The sequence below is a fragment of the Chenopodium quinoa genome, unplaced genomic scaffold, assembly GCF_001683475.1.
Source record: "Chenopodium quinoa cultivar QQ74 unplaced genomic scaffold, ASM168347v1, whole genome shotgun sequence".
Classification (NCBI taxonomy): Eukaryota; Viridiplantae; Streptophyta; class Magnoliopsida; order Caryophyllales; family Amaranthaceae; genus Chenopodium; species Chenopodium quinoa.
The window spans coordinates 2,215,997-2,236,014 of NW_018744151.1; the positions used below are offsets into that span (position 1 = coordinate 2,215,997).

At 33.7% G+C, this 20,018-nt stretch overlaps 2 protein-coding genes across 5 annotated transcripts; both read right to left on the reverse strand.

Annotated features, from left to right (window-relative positions):
- Positions 1-1,404: 1,404 nt before the first annotated feature.
- LOC110693554 (secretory carrier-associated membrane protein 2-like) lies at positions 1,405-8,728 on the reverse strand. The gene is made up of 13 exons (XM_021870678.1): positions 8,468-8,728; positions 6,388-6,453; positions 4,580-4,693; positions 4,406-4,468; positions 4,051-4,084; positions 3,272-3,394; positions 2,887-2,949; positions 2,694-2,787; positions 2,558-2,603; positions 2,400-2,467; positions 2,258-2,306; positions 1,922-1,987; positions 1,405-1,806 (listed from the first exon to the last, which is right to left on the reverse strand). The coding sequence occupies exons 1-13, from the start codon at positions 8,522-8,524 to the stop codon at positions 1,720-1,722; spliced, it is 930 nt and encodes a 309-aa protein (XP_021726370.1). The 5' UTR covers positions 8,525-8,728; the 3' UTR covers positions 1,405-1,719.
- A 2,610-nt stretch (positions 8,729-11,338) lies between these two features.
- Positions 11,339-18,879, reverse strand: LOC110693555. 4 transcript variants are annotated; one of them, XM_021870679.1, is made up of 16 exons: positions 18,369-18,879; positions 16,904-17,001; positions 16,687-16,803; positions 16,434-16,469; positions 16,228-16,326; positions 15,797-15,880; positions 15,593-15,711; positions 14,957-15,058; positions 14,534-14,650; positions 14,383-14,448; positions 13,517-13,583; positions 12,941-12,994; positions 12,415-12,504; positions 12,153-12,179; positions 11,993-12,067; positions 11,339-11,776 (listed from the first exon to the last, which is right to left on the reverse strand). In XM_021870679.1, the coding sequence occupies exons 2-16, from the start codon at positions 16,967-16,969 to the stop codon at positions 11,621-11,623; spliced, it is 1,275 nt and encodes a 424-aa protein (XP_021726371.1). In that variant the 5' UTR covers positions 16,970-17,001; positions 18,369-18,879; the 3' UTR covers positions 11,339-11,620. The 4 variants fall into 4 exon arrangements, with proteins under 4 accessions (XP_021726371.1, XP_021726374.1, XP_021726373.1 ...); XM_021870682.1 differs by having other exon boundaries at positions 11,993-12,064; positions 18,369-18,877; XM_021870681.1 differs by lacking the exon at positions 18,369-18,879 and adding an exon at positions 17,651-18,117.
- Positions 18,880-20,018: the final 1,139 nt, after the last annotated feature.

A 20,018-nucleotide genomic window follows, 5' to 3' on the forward strand; every position in this document is an offset into this window, starting at 1 on the left:
ATTCCCACCGGGGAGAGTGGGAGACGAGTTTTACTAGATCTTTAAGGAGTTGAAGTACATTATTGAAACGTGTTTATAAATTAGTTATTAGAAATTAGAATACGTAACATTGATTGGTGTGCAATTCATCATCCGTACAAATGCAAAATATGTTACTGCCGCCTTAATGTTTCCTTGAGCTTGTATACATCCTTTTTCTATATAATTTCGTTCTTTTCATTATTATTACTTGTATTGTTTTCTTAAGGTGGGTCCATCATTTTGTGTTGAACACTTTCTTTGTTAATTAATACGATGATGGTTGCACGATGGACTGCAAGAATAAATGTATTGGCTAAATTGTTAAAACTTTTGTGAGAGTAAATAGGTTGATGATAAATCTTTGCCTCTTTGATGATTGCATGTACCTCTCCTTTTTATACGAAAAATACAAATACAATATCTAATCTGGAGTATTCAATTTAGATACTGTAACTTTATACAAATACAATAAACTTAAATAACCGTCATAGTTATAAGATCGAAGTGATAATCTTCAAAGAGGTAAGTTTCATATAGAGATGATGACTCGAATGCATCAAAGACCATGAGAGTGTATATGCATGACATATGATCAATTAAATTTTAATGCCGCGTTCTTATTAAAGAGTCCAGGGTCTAATCGGTTTTTGTCAAAGTGTTCCGGTTTAATTGATACACTTACTTCCCAGTCATGATACAGGCAACCCTCTAATACCACCAACATATTGTTCTCAAACAGTTGCAGACCTGTATAATTGATTAAATTCAATTTAGGTCATTTTTGATAGTTTTTACTTATTAAGGCCCTGTTTGGTTTGATGTAAAATGTTTTCATGGAAAATGAATTTTCCATTTTTTCCCATTTTCCTTTAATGATGGAAAACATTTTCCTTCCAAAAACAAGGGAAGCCACATTTTCCTCTCTCCTCCTTACCTCTTTTTTTACTTCCCTCTCATTCATCCTTCCATTTCCACTCTTATTTTTTATTTTTCTTGGACTTTTTTTGTATGCAACCAAACAAAGGAAAACTAATTTGCAATTGTGTGTTTTCCTTGAAAATATGTTTTCCATTGAAAATGTTTTACATTAAACCAAACGGGGCCTAAGTTATTAGTCATGCAATTTGGATAGGGTCACATTCAGATCTAATGTCAACCAATTCAAATAATAAGCTAATAATGGCGGTCACAATTTCTTTGGGGCCTTGTCTCATCAAGTAGGATCATTTTTCAGTTTAGGTCCCAATCAGGTCATGTGATTTAAGTACAATTTGGATTCGGCTGGAACAAGCTCAAGTTCAAGTCATATATTATACAGAACGATGGTAATTTCACTACCAAAAACGCGCAAATATTCTTGTTGCAATAGCAAAGAATAGCAAATATATGTAAACATACGGAGTACATTGTAGCCAGTACCATAAATTAAACAAAATTACTGTACACATTGCAGTTAAATACGCGATAACTTTGAAAATTCATCTATAGAATATGCAAATCAGAATTAATGTACCTACAACCTTTATGAAAAAAAACAACCCTCTCACAATCCACTAATATGAAAAATGTGAAAAGCAAATAAAGGAACAATGATATATATAACACGTATGGAATGTGCAGCTGAAAGATGGTTTTCGTTCTCTACCATACACAAGGGGTTACTATCCTGAATCAGCACTCAGCAGTCATTGGATGGAATCAAAATGCGGCTCTCATGGCACCTCTAGCAGCCTCCTGCCTCATCTGTGCTGCCTTGCCACTGCCTCGGAAATACATGTATACTTGCTGCAATATCCATATTATTTTGACTGTTAGTGCTCCATGCAATTCGAAAATTACTTTAAAAAACCTTTAGAATTTAGAAATGAGAAGGAAGAAATAGGGGAGTGAAGAGGTAGACCTGAAGAACCCCTACGCTGATTACCGACTCAAGGCAGAATAGTCCAAATCCAATGAAGTAGAAAATCTGCAAACATAAGTTGATAGAAATTTATCACCTCTAATATTAAGAGCATTCACAATTGACCATACTAACACCACTCTTGAAATGGAACTTTTAAAAGGATCCTTGGAGAGAACAAAGTGGTAAGGGGAAGGCAGTAATAGAATAATGCCTGAATAATATCATACCATACCTTAAACTAACGATATTTTTTTTTAACAAACTAAATTTTGGATCAAGTGATCCATTTTAAAGGAAAATGTAATACGAAAACAATAAGGATTTAAAACTTACCCCAACCAAGGCATTCTGGCTAATAAGATCTATGGCTGGAAGGATTCCTCTGTTTATAAGGAAAACAAGGGTTAGTCAAATATTCTGACCACCCCCCCCCCCCCCCCAAAAAAAAAAAGGTAATAATTTATACAACACTCACGCGAGGGATTTTCCTTTAAAGACAATAGGAGGAGCTACAGCAGAAAAAATACAGAAGCCAACGTGAATCTGCAAAAGGAAAGAATGAAAAAGAGGTGAATATATGTTTACTCCAACAGAAATCATAGCAAGCCTTACAACAGTCTTAAGAGCCTTTACCAGATAAAACAAGAAGAACCATCCGAAGTTCATGGCACTTTCAGTCCTGCTCAAATAAGGAGGTATGAAAGTTAAAAGGAAAACAAAAAAAACAATAAACAAGCACTTGAATTGTGAATAATTAAGTACCAAGTACCTGAAGGCCCGGTAAAGTGGACGATACCACAACACATAAGCACCAGGGACACCCGATATAAAGTAGATAATAGCAAGGAACCATATAGTTGCATCTGGAACAAGTCATGTATTAGATCGACTAGAAAGCCCAATATATCACAGGGTCACAGCCACAATAGTATATTTTGTATACAGCAAAAGTAGCAACTCACCACCACCCTTAATCCAAGCTGTAGTAACAGCTACAATGTTCCAGGTGAGACACAGTGTCAAACCTGCAACATTCAAACACTGACAATGTCAGAACAAGCAATCTGAAGAAGTATCAATTCGAAGACATTGTGTCTCATCAAATAGGCCAATATGAATATATCCATCAACTTATTAAAAAATATTACAAGAAAATGAGAGAAATTATGGGACAAACTATAAGAGGTGACAATCATCTACTCTTTAAAGGGATCAGTACATGTTAAAGAAGTGCGAAATTACCAGAGTATCCTTTGGATCTTTAATATGACCTACTGCGATTTAAAAACACTTTCTTATAATACACATCAACATACAAGTAAATAAAGGGCAAAAAAAGGAACAGACCTATCAGAGTTGCAAAAGCTGTGTACTGTAACTTCTGCAGATGAATTGGTATCTCATTTCCAATGTCGTGATGGATAATTGGGAAAAATGGAGGCCAATTCTTGTCCTCGATAAAAATTCCAGCTGCAAAGGGAAAGTATGAATCAGCTAAAAATTGTAAATGTGGCCATCAACTATTGAACCAAAAAACACATACAATACATCAAGTCTAGCCAGGTCATATATTAGAAGGAAACTAGTAAGAAAAATCTAGTGTAAGTAGAATTAGGCAGGAAAAAAAAAGAAAAAAAAAACACTAATGGTTAACATGCAAAGCAATTTAGTGTAAGCAGAATTAGGAAGAAGTAAAGCAAAAGCAACTTAGGGTCTCTCTGTTCAGTAGGCGGTTATAAATGATGGTAAACTAGCAATTTAGTGTAATGATGAATTGATGATAAACTAGCATGTAGTAATATAATTGAATGTATTTACATATACTCATTACAATTACATATACTTATTACAATTACCAGTATTTATTACCATCTAGATATCTACCAATGTAGAAACTCCAACAAATTGATAAATGAACGGCTATATAAATTTATTTTTTTTAAAAAAAAAAGAACGTATTTACATACTCTACAGTCTACATACAGTAAAAATCCAGGAAAACAATGTCAAGCACAAAAAATAAAAGCAGCCTGGTTCCAAAGTGTCACTCTTACTACTGCATAGCAGCTTTAAATAAACAACAGAAAGAACAGCGAGGATGACTTTCAGCTAAACAATAAGCCTACCTCGTTGTGCAGCATCTTCCTTCCGTTTCAGCACCTGTATCATTGAACAAGACTTATAAAGTAACCACAAAGACAATAGAAACTAAAATCTACAAAAGAGGCCTAAATTCACTACAAAATTTACAAATGCACATTAGGCCACTGCATTCATGAATGTGTGGTACAACATGAATATGGAAACTTATGGAATTTTGTAATATTCAAAGGATTAAACAAGAAGAACAGCAAAAATTCTTAACAAGCACTAAACAAGTAAATGATTACAATAAAAAGATGAATGCATGTTGATCAAGCAAGCAAGCAACAAGGATGAAAAAAAGCCATTGTGTCGGCAAAGATTAACACAAGAACTTACCTCTTCTCTCTTTCTCAATTCAGCCTCTTTTGCCTGAAGTTCTTTCTCTTTCTTCTTCAAATCCTATATGAAAAGTCTAAGGCCATTAATATATAACTCATAAGTAGTACCCACAACAAATATTGAAGTGACAAGATAGCAAACAACATTCAACATGGAATTTTTTGCAGCTACCTTTCCAGAATCAAGGGGAATATCAACTGTTGCAGTAGGATTGTAAAAGTCAGCAGGCTCAGGTGGAAGAGGTGAAAGCCTTGAATTTGAGGCTGGAGGAACACTTCCAGGATTCTACACATCAAGGAGAATGTTTGTGAATCAAACAGACCATCATAGCTAACACTTGAAAACAAAGCCATGATGATCATCAATGAAAGGACTAAATTGAACAGTTCAGCTACTTGAGATAAGACAATCAACAATCACACAACTCTAAAGGCCATACTAATTTTTCAAAAAATAAAATAATTATAATAATCAAGGTAGCAAATTCATTTCTAAAAGATGATTGTGCCTAATGCTCAAACACCTACGAGTCTTTGGTACATGGAAGACAATATGCTCTGTAACCATTAAACAACAACATTGAAGCCTCAATACCAATGATGGGGTCAGCTACATGAACAAATTATCATACAAATTGCCTTTTTTGCGTTCATATGATTTCATATATGTCCTTAGAAATTTCCAAGCCACACAGCAGATAACATATATTAATCAATCATAAATAAATAAAGCTTGCATCAGTCATTTGAAGTTATAAGGGCTCTTAGCAACTAATTTATACAACAGTACAAAATCATCTCAAGGTAACATTATTCAGCACATCCACTTAATGTCATCGCCTGCTACTCCAGAAGTATGTGACGTACAATTAGGGGTGATAATTGTGTTAACGAGGTAAACGAGCCGAGCCTGCTCGATGCCCAGCTCGGTCAAAACTAAGTCAAAGCTTGGCTCGAGCAGTCTCATCTTGAGTTTGAGTTCCGCCTCAGATCTTAACAAGCCAAGCCCAAGCTATCCTTAGCATGGCTCAAAAGCTCATGAACAAGCTTGATCTTTTTTAACATTCATATCATTTTTAAATAAAATGATTTAAAATCCAAATTTATCTATTTACAATTGGGGTTATTATCATATATGGGGCTTTATTTGAGAAAATTCCATTGTCAATTATAAAAACTTGATACAAACAAGTAAATTTGAGATTAGATCGAATATTTAATCGAACCCCGGGACGAGCTCGAGTTGAGCCTCGAGCCGAGCAATGTCTAAGGGGTTTTGAGCTCAAATCGAGCTCAATTTCTCAAGCTCAATGAGCTTTGATTTCGTCTCACCCCAATGTACAATAATTGTGTGGCCATTTGCACAAGATTATGATACACTTAGTTTAAACTTGCATCAGATACATCTCAAGAGTAAAACTTAAATAATATGCACCCACATGAAAATGCTCAAAGAAAATATACCCACACAAAAAAAGGTAGTCACCAACCATACTTTATTATGGTTTAAAATTGAAAAAAGTGTGTATATTTCAGTTTATAAAATTTCTGTTTTTGGCAAAATCAAATTAATTGTAAAACCCTAGAGAAGGTTATTTTTAATCTGGCTGCAAGAAAAGCTTGAACAATCAAAGGCTAACCTGACATGATAATACAGCTAAAATTAAACATATAAAATTGATAGCAATTTAAACCGTTTTGAATAAAATGGGGTCTCATCTTAGGTATCAATTTAGTGATTCCTACTTTGATAATGATTGAAGAAACATCCTAGGAACTTTTCCATCCCATTTAAAACAGCAAAAGAACATCATCATTCCAGTAATCAACTAACCATACCCTCATTGCCTCATATAAGTCCTCGAGGGACCACATATACTGAAATCACCCCCACAATATGCCTTAAAGCCAAAGTAATAACGGTAAACGTATAAGCCATTATGGAGAAATGCTGATTTGAAAAGATAGAACGGTACTTACAGGCATATAAAAGGCTCCTCCAGAAAAGTTTGATTGACCTGAAGCTTTGGCCTTCCTTTCTTGTTCCTAGAGATGATTAAAACATTAGTCTTTCAATCATTTCTTATATAGGAACACAGATATACAGTTAAGTAAAAGAAATAATAAAAATTTACTCCATTTTTGAAAAAAAAATAACATTTAACACACATTTTTTTGTCTGTTTAAATACTCTTTTGTGCAGGTGCCTTCTCTGACTCTTTCCATATACATGGCACCCACTAAAATGAATAAGGAGGAAGCATTGTATTTGAAAGGAAAAAGTAAAAAAGAACTTCACTGATTGACGAAGGAACAGCTATAGTTATCATGAGCCAGTATAGATTGACTAGATAACACTCCCCAACTAAATTCGTTCAACCAAAACTTATGGGTGAAAGTATGAAGCAATGAAGCTAGTTATAAAATAAACACTAATACCCTTTATTTAATGACACCATGTCAAATTTACTCTATAACAAAAAGAAAGAAAAGAAGAAAATGAAAAGGAAAAAAAAAACCATATAAAAGATAATGAAGCAGTTAAATAAAATTTAATGGATTGCTACAATGCTATCTGTCACAGCTTTATAATAGACAGAAAAAAATGAGGCAAATAGCCTTATTTACGGCTTAATAAAATGTCTTCACAATACTCTCCTTGGATTCAACCAGCTTTCCTCTATTGCCACCCACCATGTTCGCTGCGTCATTTAATTACAAGCATGCAACCAAATAATGCTACCAGGAGAAAGCGAGCAGCAACTACTTTCAATACCAGTGACCACATTAACTAACCATTACAAGATTTACTTGATCTATTATACCAATGTAATCAACAAAGCATTATGAAAAACACTAAATAAGCCCCCCTCTAACCAATAAAAGAAGAATAAAGCTAAACTGTATTAAAAATATAATCAATCAACATATACATTAGCTTACTAAATCATGAATCACAGTAAATTAACACTTCTATTAATGGCAACTAGAACGATCGAAGGGGAAAGATAGAGAGGGGGGAAGATGGAACTCCAATTTCCATCCAAATCTCCCCGAAGTTGAATCCCTCCCTCTGCCCCCCCCCCAACCCCACGCACACAAACACACCTTGTCCCAAGCTCTTATATAGAAAAGGGAGCTTGTTTCCCTTCTTTTCCCTTCTCTCTCATTTCAATCATTTCCTCTTATCAAACAAAGTGTAGCAGCAAAGCTTGTTTCCAACATCAGCGGACGGTTCAATTTATAAAAAGATAATTTTTTTATAGTAACCATTAAAGTCAAATTAAACTTTACCTTTCCTATACCAACATTATTAGTCATATCACTAATTTACTATAATCGTAGAAATTTTAACTAGGCATCCTATGCTCAAAACAAATCATAACGTACCCCTACATTTTTTTTTAAATGCCTGAGAAACCAGACCAAATACAACCACACGATAATAATCACACCCATTTCAAAGTAGCCACATTTCCCCAAATCACCATAAACAGTTCCAGGAGCCTAAACGACCACCAAAGTCATCCGAACACAAGACACGAGAATCAATCATCCGTGTGGAATGCCGACATGGATCCGAAGATAGGCCGGCTAAAATACCATAAACTACCATCAATCCATGGTCCAACCAACACTTCTACAGCGTGGTTGCATATTGCATCAAAATGTTCAATGATTGTTTTGAGATCGATCACTAATCAACATATTACAAACAATAACGATACCCCATCCAAACATCAAAAATTCACATACATTACCTAATTGTGAACATAAAGTTCACATTTTTAAGGGAATCAACGCGAATTACTCACTTCACCGATTTCAACTGAAGTAAGAACAACAAAAAGCTGACCCTAGATCTAATAAATCTCGATACCCAAGAACCAAAAAAAAAACCCCAAAATCAAATATTACCTAAAAATTCAATCAATCAAAAGAGAAACTACCCTTTTAGCGGCAATCAAACTAAACCCAAATTAAAAATCAAACAAATGCGAAAATTAAAAAGGCAAAAACGAAGATAAGGGTTTGTTATTTGTGAGTGATAAAAACTTACAGAGAAGGGATTGACTTCTTCTTCTTCAAAAGGGTTTGGATCGTAACGACCGGCCATTTTTGAGATCTTCAAAATGAAAGCAAAATCTGAGGAATAAAAACCCCAATCTCAAATAATCAACAGAATTTTAGAGAGAGAATGAATTGAAGAGAAAGCAAAGGAAAAAATAAAGGGTGGTTTTGTTGAACAAGGAAATTTAACCAAATTTTGACGAGAGGAGGTATATTGTATATTTGGTCAGCGTTATATTTTTAACAGGACTTTTCTGATACGACTCATACGATTGTGAATTTGTGATTTGTAAGTGTTTCTATTTTATTTTTTTGAAGAAATATTATACTCTCCCCGTTTTTAAATACGGAGTACTTGCTTCATTTCTCTATGTACGGATTTTTAGAAGAAATTGGAGAAAGTAAAAAATACTGCGTATCTAATATATAATTGCAGAGTCGTTTTCACCACAACCCTTCAAATCCCCAATCCTCAAATCTCATGCATTTGAGGTTTTTTTTTTTTTTTTAAATAACTATCATTCCATTACTTTATTTGTTTGTTTTTTAAACAAAAAAAAAATTGTATTTTTTTAAGGGATTGCAATAACTAATAATAACAATTCATTTTTTTCTTAAACACTATTAACATTTCACTTTGTGTTATTTTCTTTTGTGTATAATATGTGTCATGTATTAGCACGGATGCACGGATTTACAGTTCATTTATCAACAATTCACTATAGAACTCAAAATCCCCAACCGTTCAATTCAAACAACTTCCACTTCTCTAATAATCAAAATAAAAATATGTACAACACGCTTTTTGCGTAATTGGCCTCATCAAATAGTTGCTTGCAAAAGAACAAAGTAACCCCTCCTATAGCACTGATGGAATAACCCCTATGACACTAACCGAATAACCCATATGACACTAACCGAATAACCCCTATAACACTGAACGAGTAACTCTACAGCTTTGAAAAAGTAACCCCCATAATAGCTTGACACATTTGCATGGCCACCTACATATAAGAGTTAGGTTTTGTTCTTTCGAGTTTATGAGCAGAATAGAGCACATCAGATTGCAAAAGAGTAGAGCATGTGACAATAGAGTAGAGCAGAGCTCAACAAAGTATGATTTTAGCAGAGTAGAGCAAGAGCAGACCATAAATAGTTCAAAATAACAGGTCATAAGTTACTACATCTAAATCAACCCCGTATTTGAAATATATTTTTTCTTATATTATAAAATTAAAATCTTTCTAATCTAATATATATCCCGTGCATTTTGCACGGGTGTACACTCTAGTGGTAATAATGGGATAGTTGAAAGGATTAAAAATTGTAAAAAAAACAAAAGTAGTTGAGAGAATTGGAAGAGAGAAAATATATAATTACTCGTGATAAAATATGATTTATGTTGTATCCCGTAGTTGAGAGAAATGAATTAGATAATGTAAAAGTTTTCCAATTAAAGAAATGGAACAAGCATTTAAAAACGGTTGAAAAATGAAAAGTGGAGCAAGAACAAATGAAAATTGAAAATTTACCAAAATTTATACAGTAAGAAATTTTATGTTACCAACAAAACTAGTTTATTTTGCTTTTCTCGTGTCTTTGTGAATTGCTATGTTGTCACACTTTCTCCTCTTTGTTATGTTATGTTATTTACTTTTTTCCAAAAAAATTTCATAATATCCAGATTCAATTTCACGTTATATGATTATACCGAGTATGATTTTTTAGGGATAAAAATCAGTCTAAATGGTTTGTGAACTTTTGTAGTTAGCTCGAAATTTTCAAGAGTTAAGCAAAACAAACAGCTCATGTATAAGCTCGAAATTTTCAAAAGTTAAGCAAAACAAACAACTCATGTATAAGCTTAAAATTTGCCCTTTTGTAATGTTAAAATAGTGTAATTCGTCATACATATATTGCGCAAATAAATCATAGTTTATAAAATATTTGTAGTATATAAATTGCATTATTTGAAAGAAAATGGTAGTGCTTGTGAACAACTTTGATTTTAAAGCGGTGCAGCCCAAAAAGTAAAAATAGGAGGCGTACGAAGATTTGCTTTGGCCTTTAATAGTTTGATGCGCTTCTAGAATACTCTAGAAATAGAAACCGCTTTCAAAGAAACTTATTTATTTCTATTAAGGAACTATTTTTCATTTCCACATTCCACCTTTTGTCTAAAAATAAGCAACCATTATCACCTTTTATTAATTAGTACTTCCTCCGTTTTGTTAATATTGCAACAAAGAGGAAATTACGCATCCCAAAACACATTTTATATGCTAAATATGTATAATTGTGTAACAGTAAAAATTGTAAAAAGTTGATATTGTGAAAGTATTATATGAAACGAATCCAACAAGATCTCACTTGACTATATTTTGCTTAACGTATAACTCATATTACATGGTCAAACAAGAGTAATGAATAATGTAAAAAGTCCATTGTTACAATATTAATAGAACGGAGGAAGTATAACCGGTATTCGGATACGAACTATAGGCACATCTTGCCAAGGATAGTGATCTAGTGATGGTTGTTAGTTTGTTACAAGTCTTACTACTTATAGGTAGCAGCAGGTGTAACAAATTCAACAATAGCAAGGTATTAGTGTCAGCAACAGCTTTAGCATGTCAGCAACTAGCTATAAAACTTGTACTAATAATAGTTAGAATCAGTCGCTTGTTTGTTTAGTATGATAGCTTCATTCAATTCGGTAATACACAACAGCTTTATGAATACTCAATCTATAATTTTATACAACAAGAATCGATAAAATTCCCTGAGCTGACAAAAGATCAGCAAGGAATTCAGAATCAGATAATTCAAACACCGATGACCGATCTTCCAGCTCCTCGCGTACATTAAAATATAGCAACCATTTTCCATATATCAAAAGAACCAAGGTAAGGAGTGAAATGAATGTTCAGTCTATCATATACAAACAGGCAAGTAAAAAAATGAATTAATTGATGTGGTCCTGTAAATAGACAGCACCAGCATTACAAGAAAGAAATATGTAAGCTATAACAAAATAAGCGATTCTAAGAGCACATGAACCTCTAAGTTCCTAGGTGAATTCCCGGAAACATCTATAGCACTATGTTGAAAATTGTTATTCACAGTCGATATAAACATCTCGTTACCAACTTCTTTTCCCTCGTGTTTTTCTAGTTCTAGAGAACAAATTAAACCAGCTATTTGTTGAATATGGATCCACCCAACTACTATCCTTCTTGACAGCTCTCTCCCATCGTTCTTTAAATACTTTAAGCTCAGAAGTTGATTGCCTGCGAATCTGCTCCATTCACAAAATGTAAGAATGTTATTCTCTAGTGCATCCCAGTTACCACATTTGTTACTTTATAGAGAGATAGCTGAGCCTTTAAGAGTGCTCCAATTCACTCGAAATCTGAAGCCCGCATCATTCCCCTACCCCAAACTCCCATATAAATAGGCTAAAGAACTCAAAAACAAAATCAAGTATATGTTTCCGTAAAGTAATAACAATTACCTCCACACGAGAATCAACGCCTGAATGTTTCTGCTTTATCACCTCCACATGACTATCAACGCCCAAGTGTTTCTGCTTCATAAGGAACAAAAGAAAGATTATTTAGCTATTACAAGCATAAATGACAAGCAGCGAGTTGGACAGCCAGAAAGTTAATTACCTTTGTGGTGTCTAATGACTTTGAAACCTGCGTGAAGATTGTCAAATGTCAATACAACCAAGAAAAATGTATGGACCATGTATTCAAGAAAAGACCAGCCAATCTCAAATACGAGTTCTCACAAAAAGCATGAGAAAAAATTTGAGGAGTTTGTTTTGTTGGCCCAACCATAATGGTGATACATGTGGAGCTAGCCTTATTGTAGAACTCCAATTCATAACACACAGGTCATTCATAGAGCACAATATAAATTTGAGCAAACCTTTTTAGCCGATGAACCACCGAGAGTTTGTATGCCTTGATGAACAACATATTCACTATCAATTATGCCCACCCTCTTTGTCCTATCACCCTGTCAATTGTGAACGAATTTAAAGAATAAGGGTTGTAGAACAATAGAAAAGATGATGAGCAGAGAATTAGAACTTGAGGTATGAGGATATAACTATATCAAGTTAAATTTTAAAAAAAAAAAAATTCACCAACATTAACATTAACAGGGATAACTTGAAAGCAGGGTTTCAGACTGAAAGCTAAATAACTTCAATGACATCAACAATCATGTAGCATGGATTCTGCCGAAGTGGGGTAAAAATGTATTATGTATGCAAGCCTTTTAAGTAAGACTCGCTGATAGGCTGTTTCTAAAAGAAGACAACATAATTATTTTCCAGAAAAGGGATCGTGTAGAAATAAAAAGTCTCATTTGCAGTAGCAGTAAAATGGAGAGAGGGGCGTAACAGTTTAGGCAAAAATATAGAGGTCCATAAGCAGGATCAGTTCCTCACCTGTGCACAATAACCAAGCTTCATGTCCAATCCCCAGCCATGAACAAGATCATTCTGAAACAAGGCAGAAAACCATTTGTCATGATATGCATCAGCTTGAACTTATTGAGGGGGTCATAACAATAGAACTTGGGTCAACCTTTATCGAGGGCAATAAGATAAGAGTTAACGTTAAATTTGTGATTCCCCTCTATAGGTACCTTCTGCAATTTATGATAGATTGGTGAAAGGCAATCAACTAAACAATTACTACCTCTGAGTTTGCACAGACTCCAATGCAAAATTTGTTTACGGGCGTTAAATGCATAGAGAGAAAGATAGCAATCCATGTGATGGATGAGGAGAGAGAGAGAGAAATGACACCTTAAAAAGGAAAGAAAACATTCTTTGCACATAATGTGTAGCAGCTGTTTTTAGTAAATTTTGCACATAATATGAAATGGAGGTAGTATTATCTACTCAAAATCATAGATTAGATATACACTAGAGTTTCAGTTTCACCACAGCACTAATTCAAGTTAGCATGTAGTACAAGTAGACAATTCTTATACCCTTCAAGTTGCAATATATGTATACCTGTATAAGATGCCAAGTACAACGCCAAGCTGACCTCGAAAATACAGGGGCCATGCCTTCCACCCACCTACAGACCAGATAATAATCGAAAAGATGAGGTTGCTAAACCACACAAGAAAATTGACACTGAACTATAAGCAACAGACTACTACTGTCAACAGTAAGAAACCACAATTACTGTCAACATTTATTTGAACCACATGAATAAAAAATGGTAATCACTTTAGTCATGACTCATGAACTCATGGTACACAATGAACAGCAACATTTCAGCCATAGCAATGATCAACCCAAAATCTTCAACATTTCACCAATTGCCTCAGTCCACCCCCAAAAAGTTCTCTTTAAAAAGCCCTGGCATTACACAAAAGCAAATCTGTATGTTCCCTACCCCCTAGGCCTCTACCCCTACACAATTCATGTCATTGTTATCTGCACTGTATTTCTTAATACAGTTGATATATCACCACTAACTGACAACTTCACAAGCATATGATTAAGTCCCTAAACTCCCTACAGCATCATTTCATACATTATTTTTCTTCCAACCAAAAAGTATTAATCTAAATATCATTAAAGCTTGGCTAATACTATGATGGTAGCCCAGCAAAATATATAACAATGCCTCCTACATGGCTTTGAAAGTTCATGAAAACCTCAACATCCAATTTTTCCCAAATTAAAAATTTTGCACACCATGTTAAATTCTTTCCATCCATTTTCCTGTTCAAATTAAAAAGGTAAACAAGCTATTCCAAATTTTACAAGGTGGCAAGGAAACAAGCAGAAAATATAAATTTAAAGCATAGCAAACCCAAAGATTGAACTAGGTGTGTATAGTATTCTTGAAATTTGCATACACTTACCCAGTGCAAGGTGGCCCCATGCTAGAACTTGTACATTTTGTAAAACCCCTATAATCATAAATTCTCCTGCATAAAGAGGCAGAGGAATTCAACAAAAAGCTAACCTACTCTAATAGATCAGAGAAATGGAAACATAGATCAGCCCAGTTACCTATGGAACCTCTTTGTTTTTTTACGAATCGTAATACGATGATGTATTTCAGTCGAGTTGGGGTCCAAAGCTGGCTGAGATATCTCGAACCTCTCAGCTTTCACAATATTCAAGTACCTATGGCAAAATAGGAAAAAGGTTTTACAACTTTTACAGAGTAGCAAAGGGATAGTATACCTTTCAATTACAAGCAAATACATCCCCTTCTCCCCAGGTCAAGCTTCCAAAAATATGGCGCGAAGAGCATATTAAAAGAAACCCAATGCATTATAGCTAGGATTTCTTATAACATTACAAGTATAATGCAAAAACATCAAAATTCCTTCTGCTTTTTGGATTACAATCAGAAATAGTTTGTCTTATAGAAACTAGTTGCCAAAAGAAGTCCTAAGTACTACTGGTGTCATAAGTAAATTAGCATACCTTCCAGGATGAAAGTGTCGCACTCCTAGGTCTTCATCCCAGAGAAATATGTAGTCATAGATAGAAACAATGTCTGGATGTAGAAAGCGTTTGGCAAACCACCTAAATACAACCATTGAACAATAATTATACAAAGTAAGGACCATTACCCCCACACAAAATCTAAGAAAAGGAGAGCAATATTAGTAGAAAATGTGACAGGAGTAAAATTAATCTGTAGCATATGAAGCCCACATCTGAATACCATTTTTAAAAAACCAAACGATATATTGACTATAGCGTTCATCACCACGACTATAACTGACTTCCTTCCACCAACCATCTTGGCACAAAAAATACAATAACATTCAACATAATCTCATATGAAGTTTTTTAAATCATTAACACCATCACTGACCCCTTCTAAGCTCATGTAATAAACAAGATTAACTACCCACCTCTCTGCCAGTCTAATTAAAAAACAAGGAAGCGGAACTCAACTCAAAATTGCAATACCAAGCAGAATCACAGCACATGTAAAATGACAGGATACCAAATCAAAATCATGCTACATCTGGCAAAAAGTAATAAATACACAGTAGTGATATCTGAAAGCAAGGTATGGAGTTTGAGGAAGACAGATATTGGAGCCCTTACCACTTTGTTTGATTCTGTGCAGCCACGTGAATAGCCTTGTTACTCCAATCTAAATCCCACCAGCTGTTCATGTTGCCATCGTAATGAAATAGCATAATTGTAAAATTTTCTGCAAGAAACTGAAGTAAAAAAGGTAAGCCTGGACAAAAGTAAAAGAAATATAATATGTCTATTGATTTTAATCAATGGTAGATGACTATTTACCTTCTGAACTATAGAGTCAACATTATGCTTTTGTTTAATACCAGCAGCAATTGCTAGCAAGTTATGAGAGCTGGAATCATCAACCTAGAAAAACAAACATCAATCAGATGAGCAAAATTTATGTTGGTAGAATACTTCTGCTCTTTATTGATGCCACATTCAAAAGAAGGAACTGCAGTTCCAGATTGTTAAAAAGAGGTCAAACTTTGCTAGCTAGCAACTTAGCTTCCAGGAAAAATAGGGGGAGGGGGGGGGGGGGAGGAAGAGAACAAAGAGCAAAGAGCATAAGAAACATGAAGAAAACACAGGCTGGTAAAAGTTAATACTACGTAGTAGCTCAATGAAATGTAGTTTTTTTTTTTCTTTTTTCTTTGGTAATATACACAAAGCCAGCTGTCTCATTGAGAGGTGCACAAGAAACTAATTCTGACCTTTTCCCTTGAATGAGACCACAAAGGCTTCAACTCCAGATCTGATCTTGCTTGAACAATGCCTTTAGGCAAATTATCCAACTCTAATGTCCTTAAATTCTACAATAACCAAAATATTATATATATAAAAATATGTATTTACACAATAGAAAAAGAAAAACAACAGCTCAAAATCATTCTAGAGATGCAAAAACCCATCAAATTACCTCTGTGTTACCAAATGGATGCCTTTCAGCATCAATCTGAAAAGACAAAAACAAAGAAAGAGATCAAATTTAGCATACAGCAGGCATAGTTCCAAATCCCTTCCATTATCAAGAAAATTTGTAGAAAACCCAATGGCAATAGGTACTAAATGATGATAGCCAAATGCTTCAAGATAATTTAACAACGAACAAAATCTACAAGAGATGAGAACAGATTATTTAAAGTAAAACAAGGAAATTTGTAACATTGCACCTCTGTCTGGTGATACTGGTAACTTGTAGTTCTGTACACAATGAACATCATCGCTATACATACAAATGCCATGAAAGCTAGTTGTCCCATCCTGAATCCATGTGCTCCATGTGGTCCCTACAGGAGCAAAGTTCAAGTTAAAATTCTAAGATCTGAATTTCAAAGTTTACAGCTACTCTGAAAAAAAAAAAAAAAGAGTTCATGGTGCAAACTTTACCCCATCAGACAGGGCAGACTTCTTTCTAGGTAACCATCTCCATGATTTAAATGTCTTCATAGACATTCAAGTTTACCCTAGCTTCTTCTCATAACAAACTGCAGCGAAGAATGAATAAGAAATTATTGTCCTAAGATATTCACAGCATGCACCTGAATGGCTGAAACTACCACTTCTTCCATCCCTTATTTTTCTAATTAAGAGTGAGGAAAGGAGGTTGCAACAAACTTGTAATATCTAATTCCATTTGTTTACTTCACATAAAAGATTACTAATCAAGGAAAACTTCGTGAAAATACGAAAACAAAAATAAATACATGTAAACAAAATACAACCATTTTTAATATTCTTGACTGATTAGGGAGAAGGATGTGACTTCTGAACATCTCAAGGTGCCAATAACGCAAGATACATAACTGTTATAATCAATTTGTCACGCCTTGAAATCACAAGTTTACAGAAGGTAAACAGCTAAGTTGAAGGCGAAACGACTTAGATCGAAAACATGAATATCAGCAGCAAGAGCAAAGTAAACAGAATTCACATTTATTTTTGCAGAAATCACACAACACTTGTGACAAACTCCAGTGATTAAAAAGCCAATAAATTTGAAGGGTAAATCTAATGAGAAAGCAACATAGATTTCTACTGAATTGGCAAATATCTTAAACCCTCAAGAAACCACCAATCTAAAAACAGCAAACACCTACTACACGAATCATAGGATAAACACATGCATAGCATTACACTTTAATTAGTAGCAGTTACATCTACAGCTCAAAACTGCAGACGCCACCTAAATTAATTAGTTAGCGTGTTTCGTATCCCAGATCAAATCCCGTCTACATCACTCCCTTCGCCAAGACTCCTATAACCCGTAAACTAAAAATATGTTATGTTTCTTAATTCGGTGAAAACTTAAGAGAGTGATAATCCTACCAAAAACCCCAAAAAATGCAAAATAATATTCAAAACCCACCAAATACGTTAACCTACAAATCCAATTAATTTCAATTTTCACCAAATTATAACCAACTCAATAGTAAATTGATAATGATAATTCTATTTCTATACACCTCACCACCTACTTATTAATCAAATTAGTTGCCCACTAACACGAAATAAATCTTAATTGCTATAATTACGAACCATACTCTTGTCCACTTTTTTTAATAATAAAATCCCACTTTAAGTTAGGTAAACTAATTTTATTTAATTCCAAAAAATAATTTATATGTTCCGCCGCATTATTATATTTCAAATTACGAAATATGAATTACAATTAATCACACGAAAATACAAAAATTAATGCGAAGAATCATTAATTACATTAAATCAACAAAACTCAGAAACATGGATCTTTTAGATTTAATGCATGGAATAAAATCAAGCTTTAAAAAAAAATCGAGATCAAAATCAGAAACAAATCACACAAAAATTGAAATAACAATGACAATTGAAATACCTGAAGATTCTTCTAGAAGAACAATAACAACAAACAATGACGACAACAATAACAACAATTGGTTAGATTTGAAAATTGGATTGAAGTGCAACAACCGACTGAACGAATGAAGTAACGAGTCGACTCAGTGAGTGACGAAACGATTCAAGCGAGTGAGTTGGAAAAGAGAGACTGAATTTGAGGAGAGAAGAAGAAGAAGAAGAAGAAGTGGTGAAAAAATTCAAGATGTTTTTTTTTTTTTTTTTTTTTGTGAGTGAATATTTTTGTAATTAGTCACTCTAGAAAGGAATGAATAGCATGAAATAAGCTGTTTATGTTGTGGTTTTCTCTCTCTTCCAGATTGTTAGCTTTGTTAATTTTGCTATTTTTGGATTTGTTTAAGTGGCCTTTATAGGGATTTTTTTAAAACATTTTCTGAGGAAAATAGACTAATGTTGTTGTTGGGCTTGTTGTTTAAGGGGGAAATTCGGGTAATTGGGTCTGGTTCAATAAGGTCAAATCTAATCTAATTTTATCTACTACCTCCGGTCCAAATTACTCGCAACTTTGGAATATTTTATATTTCACAAATAATATCCTAAAGTTGCGAGTAATTTGGACCGGAGGTAGTAATTTATACTCCCTACGTCCCCGAAAGAATGACCCATTTGGATTGATTTCGCGGGTATTAAGAAAGTTAAATAAAAAGAAGTAAAAGTATATTGGAAAGATAAATTTACATGGGATTTGTAAAAAAGTAGAGAGAAAAAGTAATAAAAGTACATAGAGAAACAAAATTTTATATGTGGAAGCTAATTTTACACAAATATTATTGCAAATTGGTGGGGATTTTAATGCAAATGGGTCATTCTTTTTGGGACTAAAATTAGGCTAAATGGGTCGTTCTTTCGGGGACGGAGGGAGTAAGAGTTTTTAATAAATTTTCATTTTATTAATTTCCTAAATTTTAGTGGTAACAAATTAAATATGATATTATTAATTTCTGTTAGAATTAAATATTCTAAATGATACATAGGCAAAATTGGCGAATGAGAATTCTCATTTTAAATTAATTAAACATAAAATATTATCTTTTGATATCACGAATTTTATCTAAATATATAACAAATTTTATTATATATATATATATATTAAAAAAAATTATTTTAAAATTTCAAACAAACCGTGCATCACACCGGCTTCATCTAGTATGATTTTAAACTTAAGACGTGTTAAATGATTTTGTTCATACAAATTGGAATTTGAATTAGGTTAATTTGGCTCGGTTTTGAATTGTGTTGCCTTTTTTCAACTCTATTAGTTTAACTTGTCTTGGTTTGTAGACTTTGTACTGATGGAGTTAATGTTGAGTTTGGGTGCGGGTTATTTTTGAATTGTGTGATTTTGGCTTGAATATGATTACTACGGAGTAATTTTTTTAATTGCTTTAATAGTTCATATGATGTATGAAAATTTATGAACCAGTGTATGCATACTTACTTGTTTGGTAAACAATTACTTTTGGTTAACATTCTAAAAATTCTATAATGGCTTTACCGACAGGTTGATCTGAAAAGCTAGCTTTTACGACTAAATGCTATTTGGAACAGTTTTTTTTTTTTTTTTTTTTGGTATGCACTTATAAGTTGTTAATAACATCCAACAAACATT

Coding starts and splice junctions, on each gene's coding strand:
- LOC110693555 (XM_021870679.1), bottom strand. CDS start 16,969: ATGTCTATGAAGACATTTAAATCATGGAGATGGTTACCTAGAAAGAAG. Junction 15,059..15,592: donor GCACAGAATCAAACAAAGTG/GTAAGGGCTCCA, acceptor GGTTGTATTTAG/GTGGTTTGCCAAACGCTTTC. Junction 11,777..11,992: donor GCGTTGATTCTCGTGTGGAG/GTAATTGTTATT, acceptor TGAATGGAGCAG/ATTCGCAGGCAATCAACTTC.
- LOC110693554 (XM_021870678.1), bottom strand. CDS start 8,524: ATGGCCGGTCGTTACGATCCAAACCCTTTTGAAGAAGAAGAAGTCAAT. Junction 4,085..4,405: donor AATTGAGAAAGAGAGAAGAG/GTAAGTTCTTGT, acceptor TCAATGATACAG/GTGCTGAAACGGAAGGAAGA. Junction 2,604..2,693: donor CCACTTTACCGGGCCTTCAG/GTACTTGGTACT, acceptor TTATTTGAGCAG/GACTGAAAGTGCCATGAACT.